This window comes from Parus major, chromosome 23, assembly GCF_001522545.3.
Source record: "Parus major isolate Abel chromosome 23, Parus_major1.1, whole genome shotgun sequence".
In the NCBI taxonomy this organism is placed as follows: domain Eukaryota; kingdom Metazoa; phylum Chordata; class Aves; order Passeriformes; family Paridae; genus Parus; species Parus major.
Window position 1 is genome coordinate 6327359 of NC_031791.1, and position 16002 is coordinate 6343360.

General features: G+C 57.1%; 1 protein-coding gene across 4 annotated transcripts in view; it reads right to left on the reverse strand.

Annotated features, from left to right (window-relative positions):
- The window catches only part of PTPRU (protein tyrosine phosphatase receptor type U), a 53073-nt gene that overhangs the window by 17743 nt on the left and 19328 nt on the right, over positions 1–16002 (reverse strand). For 2 of the 4 annotated variants that reach the window (XM_033519501.1, XM_015649293.1), the window contains exons 3-16: positions 13344–13615; positions 13192–13273; positions 12474–12589; positions 12159–12333; positions 10920–11213; positions 10078–10386; positions 6528–6637; positions 6043–6244; positions 5126–5228; positions 4742–5015; positions 3186–3222; positions 2553–2691; positions 1157–1186; positions 61–218 (exon numbers count right to left, since the gene is read on the reverse strand). In XM_033519501.1, coding sequence (XP_033375392.1) covers positions 61–218; positions 1157–1186; positions 2553–2691; positions 3186–3222; positions 4742–5015; positions 5126–5228; positions 6043–6244; positions 6528–6637; positions 10078–10386; positions 10920–11213; positions 12159–12333; positions 12474–12589; positions 13192–13273; positions 13344–13615 — 2301 coding nt within the window. The remainder of the gene's footprint in view (positions 1–60; positions 219–1156; positions 1187–2552; positions 2692–3185; positions 3223–4741; positions 5016–5125; positions 5229–6042; positions 6245–6527; positions 6638–10077; positions 10387–10919; positions 11214–12158; positions 12334–12473; positions 12590–13191; positions 13274–13343; positions 13616–16002) is intronic. The other 2 variants (XM_015649294.1, XM_033519502.1) reach the window with 1 other exon arrangement.

The following is a 16002-nucleotide window of genomic DNA, read 5'->3' on the forward strand; positions in this document are numbered from 1 at the left end:
CCTCACCTCTGTTCCCACAGCTGTGGAAGGAGAACAGGGATGCCAGGCTCCCACCCTCACCTCTGTTCCCATAGCCGTGGGTGTCCATGAAGGACAGCCCCAGGCGCTCGTCCTCCTGCAGGGTGCTCTGGTCAGTGAAGCTCCTGTCGATGGCGCTCATCATGTGCGTCTTCTCGTGCCGGTAGTTTATGGTGGCTTTGGTCATATTCACGGGCTTCCTGCAGCGGGGAGGAGCAGAAGTGAGCAGGGCTTAGCATCAGGTGATCTAAGGTCCCCCCAGAGCCCCTGGGCTTGGAATATTCTGGGAGCAGGATGGATTATTTCCAGCAGTGTGGTCATCACGCTTTGGTGCTCTGCTGTCCCAAGCTGGTCACAGCCACACGTGCGGCACCTCTCACTGACTGCAGCAACTCCAGCTGCTCAACCTCAATGTCCCCTCCTGTCCCCTGCCCTTGGACAGCCAGGAGTGCTCCAAAAGCTCTCTCCAGCCATCTCCCATCGCGTGGATCTGCCCCAGCCCAGCCCCATTTCTCCAGACATGACCTCCTGGTCTAGTGGAAGGTGTCCCTGCCCATGGCAAGGGTTGGAGCGAGATCAGCTTTGAGGTCCCTTCCAAACCAAACTGTTCTGTGATTTTAAAACCATGTCAGGGGCCAAATCCATCCCAAGGGATGGGCTGGACCCCCCTGAGTGAACCCGTGCTCAGCACCCACTGTGGAGGCTTTCCCCCCATGCAGGATCTCTTTAGACACCTAATGAAGATGCTGGGAAATCCCAGGAGTTCTCAATTGGACAGAACCTCACACCCCAAATTCATTTAGGCAAAGAAACCTGAATGACTGTTTTTGAGAGGCAGCATCAGGCTCCAAAGGCAGACAGTGATTAAACCAGAAGGATGAACAGGAGATCTGAGCCCATGCTGGCATCATGGTGGGGCTGGAACTCTGCAAAGCGCTGCTAAAATCCAGAATTCAACTCAGAGTCGCTGACCCTTCCCCTTTATGCTGCCTTCTGTCTCTAACAAGCTCGGCAGCATTATTTTCCCTGATCCAAAGAGACCCTTAAAATGCACTTGGCAGAGATAAGGACTTGTTGGGGCAGCGGGGTGAGGGGGGTGGCCGGGAGGAGGGAAAGCAGGAGAATGACAATTACTTACGGGTAATAGGAGTACGAATAGTAGTTCCTCCTGGCAAGCGTGCAAAGAGAACAGCAGAAATTGCATAAGCACCTTTTCTCCAGCATTGGGAAGGGAGGTTACAGGGCAAGTCAGCTGCCAGAAAATTCAATGCACCATAAAGGAGTCGGGCTCCCCTGTGGCACCCACGGGTTATTTACTCTGGGCAGGAGCTGACATCCCAGCAGGACAGCACCAGCTCTCAGCGTGACCACACTGTGGTGGGTGTCCTCAGCACCCTTGTCCAAGGGGATATTCCATCATTTTTAAGAGTCAACAACAATTCAGTCCCAAATGTAGGGATTTTCGCCCAGGCTTCTGGTTAGGGACCCAGAGGGGGAGATGGGGTTGGGATGTCACATTCCCAGGGCACATTTACTAGAGACAAACATGTTCCAAGGCTGCATTTCCGTTCCACCACATCAGTGTTTCTCCAATGGCAAAGCACTCTGGAGAAGATTTATGAGCTCATCCCACCTTCCCAACAGCCCCAAATTCAGGGCTCTCAGCACCAGGTCTAATTTGTAGCTCTGGTTTATCCTCTTCAACAGGTTCATCCTGGGATGCTGAAGCAGAGCTCCTCCTGCTCCTGTCCCACAGCATTGGCAACAGGAACGCAGCAGCCTCACTCACAGCATCACTCCCCAAAACACATCAGCACTGCTGGCACTTGCTCCACCAGGGAAGGACCCAATGGATCCACGAGCCAGCCCTGCACCTCAAAGTGTGCAGGAATGTGACAGCCCCACTCTTCCAGCAGCATAAATCCACAGGGATCCTTCCAGGGCACACGGAGCCATAAAGAGCTTTGCAGATTTACCGGGCCAAGGCTCTGCCCTGCTGTTTTTCTCTCCCTCTGGCTGTTCACGTACTTTGCTCCATCCTCCCAAGCCCTGTGTTTAATTGCTGTCCTTTATCCCAGCTCTGAGAGTCCCCCAGCCCAGCACTGCCTCAAGCCCTGCACAGAAGCCTCCACTTTTCCAGGGCATTGCATCCACGTGAAAAGCAACGGCCGCATCCCCAGCGCTTCTGGGGATGAGTGTCCCGAGAAGCCCCTGCCCTCCTCCCCCCCACCCCGTGACCCCCCCAGTGCAAGCCCACCACCACGGCCACAGCCCCATCCGTGCTGGACGTGCTCATGCCAGCCTGGCCAAGGCAACAGGGAAGCCCAGAGGCAACATCTCAGAGTGGATGAAGCTGGTTTTTGTGATTTTGGGTTGGGGGTCCCGTGGGGCTGCTGCTGGCAGGGAAGAGCTGGTGGGGATGATGGGGATGGCTGTGCCCAGCATCGCTGCAGGGCTCGGGCCAGGAGAGTTTCCATCCATGCAGGATCACCAGGGGAGGGAGGGAGGACCAGCAGCAGCCCAGGTGTCCTTACCCTTTCCGAATGGCCACAATGATGGCTCCCAGCAGGATAATCAGGACGATGAGCCCCCCAGCACAGATCCCCAGGATCAGACCCATCTCCTCCGAGTGCTGTGACACCTCCAGGGGACGCTTGCTCTCTTTGCAGGCAGCTGCCAGGGGACAAGGACGGGCAGGAGGGGTGGGTGGACAAGGGTGCTGTGAGCACCCACCACACTCCCCACTCCAGGGAGACTGGCAGCATTAGACATGGAAACACCGGGATTCATTCCATGGGATGTTTGTTTCTCCATGAACACACATTATTCCACAGGGCTCTGCAGTGCCACACTATGACCATGGACAAGTCCCTCTCTCAGTTCCAGTGGGGTGACACAGTCCCTTTGTTCACCTTTCACCACACCCCACAGAGGATCATCCACCCACCCCTGCACCACCACTCCAGCCTGCCACCTCCACCATGGTAACAGCATTAACACGGAAAATTCAACCGAGGGAAAAACCCCAGACGCCAAAGAGAGTGGGAAACAAAAGAGTGCGGGGTGGGGCTGGGATAACCCATCACACGCAGCCCCAGCACTGCCGGTGCTGGTCCCCACCCAGCAGAGCCACAGCCGGGCTGGGATCAGGGGAGGGAGGAGCTCACCTTTGCGAGCGATCCGGACACAGTTCAGCCGAGTTTCCTATGGAGGTAAAAGGTGGGTCAGTGCTGGATGAGCATCCCAGCAGCTCTGCCCCACACTCCTGCCCGAGCAAGGCTGGGGGGGAACAGGGCTGGTCCATTGGTGCTTGGGGTGATTTGTGCTGCAGCACAGAAACAGCTCCTGGGGCCCCACATCCCAAGAGATGCTGGAATGATCTGTCCCCAGCACTCCCAGGTTTAGCTGGAGCCACTGCTCCTGGCACAGAGGGGATAGCAAAGCTCAAGAGCGTGGGAGGACCCAGCAGACGCAGCCAAGCCACATGTCACCAATGTGCCACCAGCTACAGCTAAAACATTCCCAGGTTGTCATCCGGAGCTCCATGGGTTTGTCTTCCATCAGTCAAAGTTTCAAGGCTCGGTCCTGGTGCTCTGCACCTGCTGCCAACATCACCACGAGGTTCCAGCTCAAGCCTCCAACAGTTTTAACACTGGCAATTTAGGGATGGGTTCAGCTAAAATATTCCATTTTTCCATGCATCCAACTTCAGTTGCAAAATAAAAAGCACCATTTTGGCAGTGTGATTCTTCTTCTCCAAGCATCCTCCAGTCTCTCAGGACACCAGGCACCAATGCTGCTGCATCCACACTCAGCCCAAGACGTGCCCATGTCACATATCCAGGGCAGGGCTGGCTGCAGCACTGCACTCCCTGGGATCTCCAGCATTTCCTTCTCCTGCTTCTTGCTTCATCTGGCACAAAAACCATGAAAAAACCCAGCTACAATCCAGCGTTTTTCCAGCATCTGAGGGCAGCTGGGATAAATCCATTGGCTCCCAGCAGGACAGATGTAACACGGCATCAGGCAGCAGTTATTATCCAGCGGTGCCGAGCGGGGACCCTCCCTGAATCTCCAGTTACAAGGCAGCGAGGTGTGAACAAAGAGGGCTCAGTGGGCAGAACTTTCCAGCAGGACTGAGATGTGCAGGACAGTGATGGTCCCGGGGTGGGACAGGAGCTGCCAGAGCAGTGATGCTGAGAAGGGTCCCCACAGGTCCCGGTGGTCCTGTCGGAGGAATCCCGAGGGGGATGCAGGGAGAGCAGCCCCACAGAGGGAACTGGCAGCAGCAGCAGGGAGGGCAGGACAGCCTCAGGAGTTCTCTGGAGCTGGGACTGGCCATCCTGGCAGCACGGGGTCCCAGCAGTGACACACAGCTCTGGCTGCCCAAACAGTCCTGCTTCAGGCCAGGAGGAACCCCAGGAATGGTGCACTCCCCTGCACTGGTGCTTGTCAGTGTCCTGGCTGGGGGAAACACGGCTACTCCACCCCCAGCATCTACATGGGGATGAGGACAGGCACCACACAGGCGTGCTGGAGCAGGACACCAACATCTCAACATGCCTGGAGCACCAACTGCCCCCTGGCAGGACAGCAGGGGTGAAGCCAGAGGGTGAGCCAGGGAGGGGGATCTAAAAGCAGTCCCATTTTACCAACCCTCAGCCCCCAGCCTGCCTGTACCTGATCCAACCCCCGGCTGGAACAGGGTGCCAGGGCTACTCACCCCTTTGAGGTTGCTCATGGCCTGGAAGTAGATGAGATAGGCCTTCTTGGGCTCCAGGGGCGGGTTCCAGTAGCCGTTGTAGGTCTGGTTGTCCCCCACGGTGAAGGGCTTGGCCTCGGTGAGGCTGCTGGCAGGCAGCTCTGCCCCGAAGTAGTGCACGGAGCCGCGGGACACGGCGTCGTCGAAGGTGAGCGGCACCGGGAAGCACTCCTGTCCCCCCAGCTCCCGCCTCAGCCTCCTGGGCCGCTCCTCCTCCACGATCACCTGGTAGGTGCTAGGGAGGGCCAGGCACGGGTTAGCTTCGGGAAGAACGGTCCTGCCCTTCCTTGGAGCCCCCTGTGCCACCCCGTTCTGGGGTCTCACCCTCCCGCAGCCCCGACCTACCTGATGGGAGCCCCTCTGCCCTGCGCCGGCCGCAGCAGCACCGTGATGGTGCTCTCTGACTCGCTCAGAGGCGATGGCATGTCCCCGTAGTCAAAGGTGGGAGCTGCAACAGGAGCTGCGGTGAGTCCTGGGGCTCCCCTGGCTTACGGGGAAACTGAGGCATGAGCAGCTTTGCCCAAGGCAAGACCTCACCCAGTGGTATAATATGAATTACTGCAAATAAAGTGAAACACCTCTCCAGGTGTTGTACAAGGGTCGAGAGAGGACCCCTGGGTGTGCACAAGGGAGATTACCAACACCAGTCTGGCAGAGGGGAAGAAACCAAGAGCGGGATCCAACCTTGGCAGGACCCAAATGCCCGAGATGTGCCCAGGAACAGCACCACCAGGATCACCAACACACTGTGAGCTTCCCCCACCCCAGGGCAGAAACACACCTGAGCCAGCCCAGCAGCACCCCCAGACCAAGGTGGGGGACCCCCCTCATGCCTCGTGGTCCTCAAACCATCACTGGCAGCCACTGGGGTGCAGCTTGAGCTGCTTTGTCCCAGTGCCCCCATTGATGCTCAGCCCATTTGCTGCAATTAATGCAACACCATGGACACGAGCAAAGAGCCCCAAGTACTGCACAGCTTATTAATGCAGCCCAATTCATCCCTCACTCATACCCTGAGAGCTCAGCCAGCACCAGCCACCAGCACTGGGCTGGCCAGACTCCCCAGACAGGGGCCCACCAGTCTGGGGGCTGCCAGGGGCTCACAGCCCAGCTGCCACCACCAAGAGCATCTCTCTGTGGCAGCATCCAGCCACCAGAACACTGCCAGCCACCACCACGGGAGCCAGCCAGAGGCTGCACAGCAGGAGGACACCTGTGTGGAGGAGCAGGCCCAGCAGCAGGAACGCAGTGGGGGAACCTACCGGAGATGTTGGTGGTGATCTCGGTGAGAGCTGTCTGGCCAAAGCCCTTGCCAGTGCGGGCCCGCACCGAGAACAGGTAGGTGGTGCCGGGGTGGAGGTTGGAGAACACGTGGTAGGTCTCATTGCGCAGCTTGGACACCGTGCGCCGCGGGCCCGGCACGTTCACCGCGGGGTCTGAGGACTCGATGCTCTGGTAGCTGATCTGCAGGGACAGCACACGGCATCAGCCGTGCCAGAGGGACAGAGCCCAATTCGGGTGGAGAAGGGATTAAAGCAATGATTCCAGAGGAGGGGATGGTCATGGGGCAGCCAGGGACTTTTTGAGGTGAAACAAAAGAAGAGGTTCAGTGAAAAAGCCAAAGGGCTCAGGGGTAGCAGCAGCTGCCTCTACTCCCCATGGCCAAGAGCAGAGGCTGTCCCAGACCCCCACAACAGGACCCTCCCATGTCCCCACGTCCCCCAGGTGCCACACCACCAGGACATGCCTCGTACTGCGTGATGAGGCCGTTGGGCTCCACCGGTTCCTCCCACTTCAGGAATATCATGTCCTCCAGCGGGGTGAAGGTGAGGGACTCGGAGGCGATGCCGCCAGGCACTGGGGAAGGAAAGGAGATGTGCTCAGATGCAGCTGGAAACCAGTCTGTAAGGAGAAATCCTGCAGGAAACACCTGTGGGTGGCTGTGGCAGCTGTGCCCTGTGACCAAGCCACCACATTCCATTTGCCACATGAGCCATCTCCAGCCCGTGCCACCAGACAGGGCTGGTGGGTCCCCAAGGCATTGATGCTCCTGGACCTGACGGTGACATTTTGCCACGGGAGGGGCAGGTTCCACTCCCAGCACCTCAGCCCAGGCACCAGCAGCAGCTCAGGGTGCCCAAGCTCTCCAGCATGAGGAAAAGAAATAAATTCCCTTTTCCCCCAGAACCCAATCCCCCCTGGAGCCATTAGCATCCTGTGGAGACACTGCCAGCGAGCAGCAACAGCCTCACGTGCAGACAGGCTTGACGTGGCCCAGCATCCCCTCTAATTAACACCAGCACAATAATGACTGTGATCACTGATGGCAATCAGCAGTGCCAGGATCAATATCCGCTCCTTGGTGACGGATTTCTCCATTGGTGAGGAAGGGAAGGCACCAGCAGCATCCCCCACTCCCAAACCTTGCAGGGGACAGCAGCTCTTCTCCCTCACTGGCTTTTCTCACAGCTTTTGTTCAGGTGAAATGACGGGGGCCAGGAGAGAGGGATCACCTCCCACGCTTCCCACCATGCAAACGCACCGTTTCCACCTGATTTACAAGTTAATTTAATCAGAGGCACCGTGTCCTACACGTGTACAGGCACTTATTAAATTTGGGAAGAAATATGGAAACCTGTTGGGCAGGAAAGTGTGTACCCACAGAGATTGGTTTTTAATATACAGAACCTACACTATATATAATTATATGTTATTTTCTATTATTATGTATAGCCTGCATTATATAGACAATTACATCTTATTTTCTATTATTATATGTTGTATCATTGTTATTGTCTATAGGACAATTTATATATCTCTTAATATTATAATACCTATGTATTTACATATATAAGTGTAGGTATCATGTTTCCATCCCAGGTTAAGAGAGGCAGAGGATGCACACAAAAGCTCCCAGGTGTGCACACACCCCTGTGCTATCCATATTTGCACACATATATTTATTTATGGAATTATATAGGTCTAGCCTGGCGTGCATGGCGTGCACTCTGTCTGCACGGGGGAGAACCGGCTCCTGCAGCACCATCACACTGCAGGGACATTTCCAGAGGTGCCTGGGGTTGACTTTCATCATTTCGTGCACACACAGAATGAAGTCTCCAGCTGTGGGTTACCTGGCTCCATAGGGGGCACAGAAACAGCACAGGACAAGCTGTGGATGCAGCACAGGACAAGCTGTGGATGCAGCACAGGACAAGCTGTGGATGCAGCACAGGACAAGCTGTGGATGCAGCACAGGACACGCTGTGGATGCCCAGCACAGGACACGCTGTGGATGCCCAGCACAGGACAAGCTGTGGATGCCCAGCACAGGACACGCTGTGGATGCCCAGCACAGGACACGCTGTGGATGCCCAGCACAGGACACGCTGTGGATGCCCAGCACAGGACAAGCTGTGGATGCCCAGCACAGGACAAGCTGTGGATGCCCAGCACAGGACAAGCTGTGGATGCCCAGCACAACTTTTCCCAGGGTCCAAGAGGGATGCTGGAAACAACAGTGCTGGTTTGGCCCAGTAACTTGGATTTTCCAGCCCAGCCCCAGGGGATGCTGCTGCCAAAACTGGCCTCATGCCAAAATAAACCCCAATTAAGGGTCCCATCATTAATGAGCCTTGGTTCACTTGCACGGGCAGTCGCTCACCCCGCAGTACCAGGAGCTGAAACCCTCATCATCCTCCCAGGCAGGCTGGCCAAGGCACGTGAGGAGGAGTATCTGCCTTATATCCATAGATCCATCTCCATGAGACCACATGTATACACAGCCCCAAGTTCAATCCAAGGGGGAAGCCACCAGCCCCAGTTAATTGAGGCACAGGGAAAAGCAGCTGGAGTGATTATTGTATAGCAAAGAGACATCTGGAGCTCCTGTATTAATATTCCATAAGCAAACAGCTGGAGCAGTCACAGCCCAGTGAGAACAAGTGGAGCAATTAGAGCTGGAAAATAAAACCACTGGCAGGGTGGAGCTGGGTGCCCCTGCTGGGACAGGCTCGGGGATATGGAAAGTGCTGGAGTGCAGAGGAAGGTGCTGGATTTAGGCTTTGCACATGAAAAGGGACACAGAGACACTTTCAGCTGTGCTCCAGCGCTCCAGGTTTTGCTTTCCAGCCTTGGAGAAGGAGTGAGCATTGCACATGTAACAGCAAGTCCTGTGCAGGGGAATTCTGTGGCAGGCTTCTCCTCAGGGGTCCTGCAGGGCTCTGGAGCCAGCTCAGTCCTTTGTAATTACCACTTCCTTCACTTTAATTGCTGATTCCTGATGCTAAAAAGTGCTTTGGAGATTAATTCCGTTCTTGCTTGACAGATGACTCTGTGAGAGCCAGGGACTCTCCAGCCACACTCAGCCCCCAGCAGTGGAAGAGGCCAGCCCTGGAGGTGGCCTGTCACTGATGGGTGGCACTGGCCACACAGAGCCAGCTCTGTCCTGGAGCTCCTGCCACATCTGCTGGATCTCCAGAGTGACTCGGGCACTGCTGATGGCGAGCTGCAGTCAGGGGGACTGGTGAGCCTGGACCTAGGAGACTTCTCCAGCAGCCTCAGCTTGAGCAGATCCTCAGGGAAAGGCTTGCCAGAGCAAGAGATTCCAAAACCAAAAGTCCTGGAGCAATACTGGAGCTTCCATCGAGGTCCTGCTCAGGTGCAGGGAAGCCAGAACAGGTGAAAACTGCTGCCAAAATCCGGGGCCTTATCACTACAGAGCTCTCTGCACAAACCCAAACCCATCCGAGAGCAAACTTCACCAGGGAAGCCAAGAAAAGCTGCAGCTGCCCTGGTGAACAGCACTCTCCCAGAAATGCAGCAGGGCTGAATCTTTCAGCAAACAAGCAGATAAAAGATGTTACCTGAGTGCAAAGCATTAATTGTTTTAATTGCTGTTATTATGGCTTTGGTTCCCAGTAACACGTGAGTGAGGACCACTCGTGCTGAGAGAAGCTGGGTATGAGCCAACTCCCACACCCTCCCCTGGACCAGCCATGGGTAAAATGCCACTCCAAGGATGAGGGACAGTGACATCCCCATCCAGTCCCTGAGCCTCCCAGCCCCCCAGGCATCTCCCTTCCCCAAACACCATCACTGCCCCTTTTTCTCATCCCCTCTCCCACAGCTCTGGGGCTGCAAGATCCTTTTCACCTCCCCCTTAGCTCAGGAGATAACCCCACCATGCCCACGGGCCAGGATCCAGAGGTGCACACCATAGCACAGGAAAGAGCCAGCAGCTCACCAGCTACAGAGCTCCATTTCTGGGGATGATGCACCTCCCTGAGCAGACTCACCATCCTCATCCGTCTGGAATATCACCTCCTTGCCCTCCTTGCGCCCCTCGGGGTTGGAGAGGATGAGCTTGACGTGGATGTTCTTGTAGGGCAGCAGGTTTTTGATGGTGTAGCGGTTGGCATTGCGCTCCATCTTCACACACTCCTGGAAGGTCTGGTTGTGGCCGCTGCCCACGAAGTAGCGGTAGCACAGGGACACGGTGTAGGTGTGGCAGCGGGTCAGGTTGTAGCCCAGCGGCTCCCACTGCAGTGTCAGCTGTCTGGACTGGATTTCAGAGAAAGCCAGGCCCTTGGGGGCTCTCATGGGCTCTGTGGGGGAACAGGGATGGGGAAAGGTGAGCAAGGAGGCAAACATCTCAGATTTGTGTGTCTTATCAGGAAAAACTCTTACAGCATAGGGACAAAAGGGACAAGTACAGAGAGCACTGACTGCCAAACTGGGAGCACAGGATGCTGCTGCCCTGCAGACAGGGCTGGGGACACCACTGGGGACATCTCCATGCCAGCAGCCCTGCGGGGACAGCAGCCCCCACAGGTTAATCCTTTCCTGTGGAGGTGAAGCAGGGTACCAGCCCCAGACAGCCAGAGAAAGGTGCCTCTGCCATGGGAGCCCTCATGCTCAGTCAAGCCCCAGTCGGGCTCTCCAGACGAGAGGGACCAAGTGCCATCAGTGGGAGGGAGATTAATCAGCTCTAATTGAACAGAGCAGTTAACGAGGGGACGCCTCTGCCAACAGCACACACAGGTGCCTTGGGGTAGCTCCTGTCCCCAGCACAGGCAGGGAGGGCTCAGGGTGCCAGGAGAGCTCTGGGTGTCCCCCCCAGGGACACCCCGGGACCCACCTGCACACTTGGTGCGGCTGATGAGGGGCGGCCCCGGTTTGCCGGTGCCCCCCTCCCCGGGCCGGGTGAGCAGGACGCTGATCTCGTACTCCGTGTCGGGGTCCAGGTGCCAGAGCTTGTAGGTCTGCATGTTGACAGCGTGCACCTCCGACCAGGGCCCCGAGGTCATGCGGTACTCGATCTCCTTGCGCACGATGGGGCCGTCGCCGATGATGGAGTTGGTGTTGAGCTGGATGATCAGGTAGGTGGAGCCGGCCCGCAGCAGCTGAGGGGGAGCAATGGGGGTGGGGGGCTCTGGAAGAGAGCGCAGAAGGGGCAGCTGGAGCATCCCCAGAGCCAGGCCAGTGCTGGCACAAACACAGGGAGCACACTTTCATTTTATTGTTTACAGGCTGCAGTCCACACATTCCCAGTGTCTCCTCCCACAGCAACCCACCAGCTCAGGCTGGAGAAGAGAACCTTTGGCATGACCTACCCGTGGCCTTCAGTAGCTGAAGGGGCCACAAAAGAGATGGAGAGGGATTTTTCACAAGAGCATGTAAAGGGGGACAAGGGGGAATGGCTTCACACTGACAGAGAATAGGTTTAGATTAGATACTGGGACAAGATTCTTCCCTGTGAGGGTGAGGAGGGCCTGGCACAGGGTGCCCAGAGAAGCTGTGGCTGCACCATTCCCATGAGTGTCCAAGGCCAGGCTGGAGAGAGCTCTGAGCAATCTGGTCGAGTGGAAGATGTCCCTGCCCATGGCAGGGGGTGGGACTGGATGAGCTCTAAGGTCCCTCTCAACCCAAACCATTCTGGGATTGGTGTGCAGAGCACAGAACAAACTCGGATTCCCCAACCAGAGAATGTGGGAGTCACTCAAGTACAGGAAGGCACCATCCAGTCTTCAAACTTCAGTCTGTGCCTTGTGCCCTCTATCACTTTCAGAAGGCTTTAACAGCTGCAATAGGGTTTCATCTGATCAAACCTTAATTATCTTTATAAGTCACACAGCCCAGCATGGTGCCTCACAGTTTCACCATAATTAATTAATTCCCACCTAGTGGAATCAAAAATAAATTATCCAAGGCCACCAGAAAAGGGAGTTTCTGGTTTTATGCTGCGCAGTCCACGTTTAACAACTCGCCCAGAGTGAGAAACTGCAATCCCAGTGGCCTGGACAGCCCCCACACTGTGCCCACAGCAGAGCAGGAGTGGCCTGTCCACGGCCCGGGCAGACAAGAGCAGCTCACCCACCTTTGACAATGAGCTCGGCGAAGTTGGAGACGCCGGCGCCGCGGGCGGACTGGGTGACACAGCGGTACAGGTCCTGCTCCGCCTTGGACACCGCGTCCAGCTGGAACGTGGCCAGGAAGCGCCGGTGGCTGATGTGCTTCACCGAGGCGGCAGGGACCACCTGGCCGCTCTGCCTCTGCCCACGGGACACACACGGGGTCACCTCTGGGCCACCAGGGCTGTCCCCAAACCACGTCTGCTCACAAGCAGGGGGACGGCCCTTCTCCCGCCGGGTTTTCCCCACAGGGAAGCCGTGTGGGGCTGCCTGGGCCTCACCTGCATGAGGAAGCGCTCGGCCTCGGCGGCCTTGCCAGCGGCCACGCACTGGAAGGTGGCGTTCTGTCCTGCGTTCACCTCCACGTCACCAAGGCGGGAGAAATGAGGCGCTTTCGCTGCCGAGGGACAAAGCAAGAGGTGAGGAAGGACCTGAGCTCCAAGGACACCCACCACAGCACCGCTGCAAAAATCCCCCCACACCCAAAAACCCGCCCAGGACGTCAGGCTGAGCTGAGGCAGGACAGGCCTGGTGGCCACCCTTCCAGCCTGGCTCCGAGGAAAACACGTGCTCCTGTCCCCACAGGAGCGGCCAGTGTCCCAGGGAGGGACCAGCCTCTCTCCAGCACACCACAGTGCTGCTGCCAGCTGCAGGGTACGGGACTGATGGAGGGGGCAGGTGTCCCCACCAGCCCTGGTGGCCCCTCCTGGGGCCTCACTCGGGCCTTGTGACCAGTCTATGCTTTTCCAAGGTTTTATAAAAACTGAAGCAATGGTGGAGCTGGTGTGGATAGAGATAGAGATGCAATAAAGGAGGCTCAGAGGTGCCCAGGGGATGGAGCTCCACCAGCACAGTCACATCAGGACACCCAGGCCTCACCAGGCTGCAGACCCCCCGCTCTCCCCAGGACCATCCCGACAGACAGCAGCTCCAAGCCCTGCTGCCCAGCCCAGCCCAGCCCAGCCCATCCCCGCTCAGGTCCCGTCCCACGGCACTCACAGCACGGATAATTGAGGAGCAGAATGTCATCCAGGCCCAGGTACCCCCTGCGCTCGCTGGAAACCACCGCCTCGAAGAGCACCTGCAGCACCAAACAGGGGTCACCCGTGGCTGGGGGTCCGGGCTGGGGCAGGGGGGACGCTGGGCCTCACCTGGTACTCGCTGGGCCAGAACAGGCTGACTGCCAGCTCTGCCTGGTGCCACTGGCGGCCGTGCGAGCCGGACGCGTTCCACACGGCGCTGCCCACACGGCCCCCCGTCACCCACACGTAGGCGCTGAGGGTGCCGGGGCTGTGCCCGTCCCGGCTGAACATGAAGTAGCTGAACTGGAGGCAATGGGTGTCATTCTCACTCAGTGCCTGGAAGAGCAGGTGAGCTTTCTGGCCTGGGGTGTGCTGAGAGGAGTTCACCATCAGGTAGGAGCCTGCGGCAGGGGGGGAGAAGGGACAGAGTGGAGTGACCTTGAGGACGGTGAAGGGTCCGGAGGGGGTGGCTGAGGGCACTCGGAGTGTCCAGCTGGAGCAGAGCACAGCGAGGGCAGAGCTCAGGGATCTGCAGCTCCCATCTCTGCTCTGGGACAGGGACAGACCCAGGGAACGGCTGGAGCTGGGCAGGGCAGGCTCAGGCTGGATTTAGGGAAAGGTTCTTCCCCCAGGCTCCCCAGGGAATGGGCACAGAGCTCCAGGGATGCCCAGGCTGGGGGTGCTGGGGGTCTGGGCAGGGCTGGGGTTGGATCCATGACCCTGGGGGTCCCTCCCAAGGAGATTCTATGATTCCAACCCCCCTGTTCCACATCTCCTGAGCTTTGGCAGCAGGGACAGAGAGGGTGGAGGATGTGGAATTACAAAGATGCCCATGTACCCCGGGCACTGGTCCGTGGGGATGGGATGGGCAGGACAGGAGGGGTCTGGGAAGGTGCCAGGGGCAGTTCCCTTTTGGGCAGCAGCAGGACCGCGGTGGGACCTCGCTGCTGGATGAGGAGGGGAGGATCAGAGCTGCTGCCTCCCTGGGGCACGGGAAAGGCTCCGATGTCACCCTCCTTTAACTCTCAGGGTCAGCAGCATCAATCTCCCTCCCAAGGAGGCCCCAGCTGTTTAACTCCATTCCCAGCTCCTCATGTCATTTACCGAGTAGTTGTCACCTCGTTTAAACTGTGCTCAGCAGGCACTTGCAGGGGAAAATCCTCGTTGGCTCAGTGAGCAGCAGCATCCCAGCTCCCGGGGATGCTGAGGGTCCCCAGACCTGCCCCACCACCCAACATCCCCAGCAGCAAAACCCGGAGCCCCAGCACAGCCTCGAAGCTGTTCTTGCAGGGCAGGCAGGATGACAATCCCAAAGGAGCGTCATTCCCTGTCCTGTGAGCTCCAGCCCAGGCAGTCTGGAGGCAGGAGGGGATGCAGGAGCTCCCAGAGCTGTCTGTCCATCACAGCTGGCACTCGGGATCGATGGGAACCCACCGAATCCTCCCCCTCACCAACGGCAAGGGGATTATTAATCTCCATTTTAATACCAGCAGAGCTGTAAGTAACAAAGCTGGGCCGTTTATTCAAGCCTACCATTGTTTTCCTGACAGTGCTTCGTTATTAATTAATTCTAAAGTCGGCTGCTTTCCTCCCATCAACTCCCACTGAGCAGCTCCAAGAAAAGCCTAAAGAAAGTGAAGGGGAATTGTAGGGGGCACCCATCCATCCCCCTACAACACTTGGGATCTCAGGGGGAACCCATCTACTGCTCCAGAGTTTGGGAGGACCCCAAAACCCCCAGGGGGTCACAGCACCAGCTGGGGTGACATGGTGCCAGTACCAGACACCTCCCAGTGCGTCCTTCAGGGACAAGAACTGGGGCAAGGGAAAGAAATCCCTGAAAGGGAAATTTTCACCACTGACCTGCGTGGCTGCCTGGCCCTGCCAGCCCCTTGGGGTGGCTACTCAGGGTGAAATAAAACGATGACAATTTATTTCCTCGGAGTCCAGCACAGCTCATTTCACCCACCAAGGGGAAGGCACTGTGTCCACGCTTCTCTTTTTTTCCCTGTCATTTCCCCCAGCAAAACTACTTCTGCTCTAATGATATCAGCCCCATTTGGTGCAGGCAACAGCAGTGGAGAGAGACCATGGAGCCACCCCATGCCAGGGGACATCTCCCAAAAGCCACCTCATTAACGAGTGGGCTCTCGTTAACAAACACAGGCCCTTCCTTTGCCCTCCCTTTACAAACAAAAAGCCACGGGACCAAAGTAAAGAGGCCAAGACTAAAATTAAACCACTGAGGAGTTATTTTAAATGACAGGGACTGCCCATAAGGTCACCTGGGATCAGAGATGGATGTACCTGAGCATCCCTCATCGTGCAGAGCTTCCCACACACACCGTATTCCCCTCTTCATTTTCTTCCTGGTGTTGCAAAGCAGGTTCCAACCCCTCGCTTTTGTGCTAATTTTATCCTCCTCTGCTGTAAATATCTGGCATTAGCCTGAAGCCCAGGGTGTGGGTTGGGTTTCTTTTGTAAATATAAAAGAAGCAGAGGTACTTCAAATTGCCAGAGGGCAGGGTTGGACGGGATATGGGACTGGATATGGGATGGGACACGGGACGGGATACGGGACGGGAATATGAGACAGGACACGGGACAGGACACGGGACAGGACACGGGATACGGGACATCAGATGGGACATGGGACACAGGACAGGACACAGGATATCGGATGGGACATGGGATGGGATATGGGACATGGGACGGGACATCAGATGGGACATGGGACACAGGACAGGACACAGGATATCGGATGGGACATGGGATGGGATATGGGACA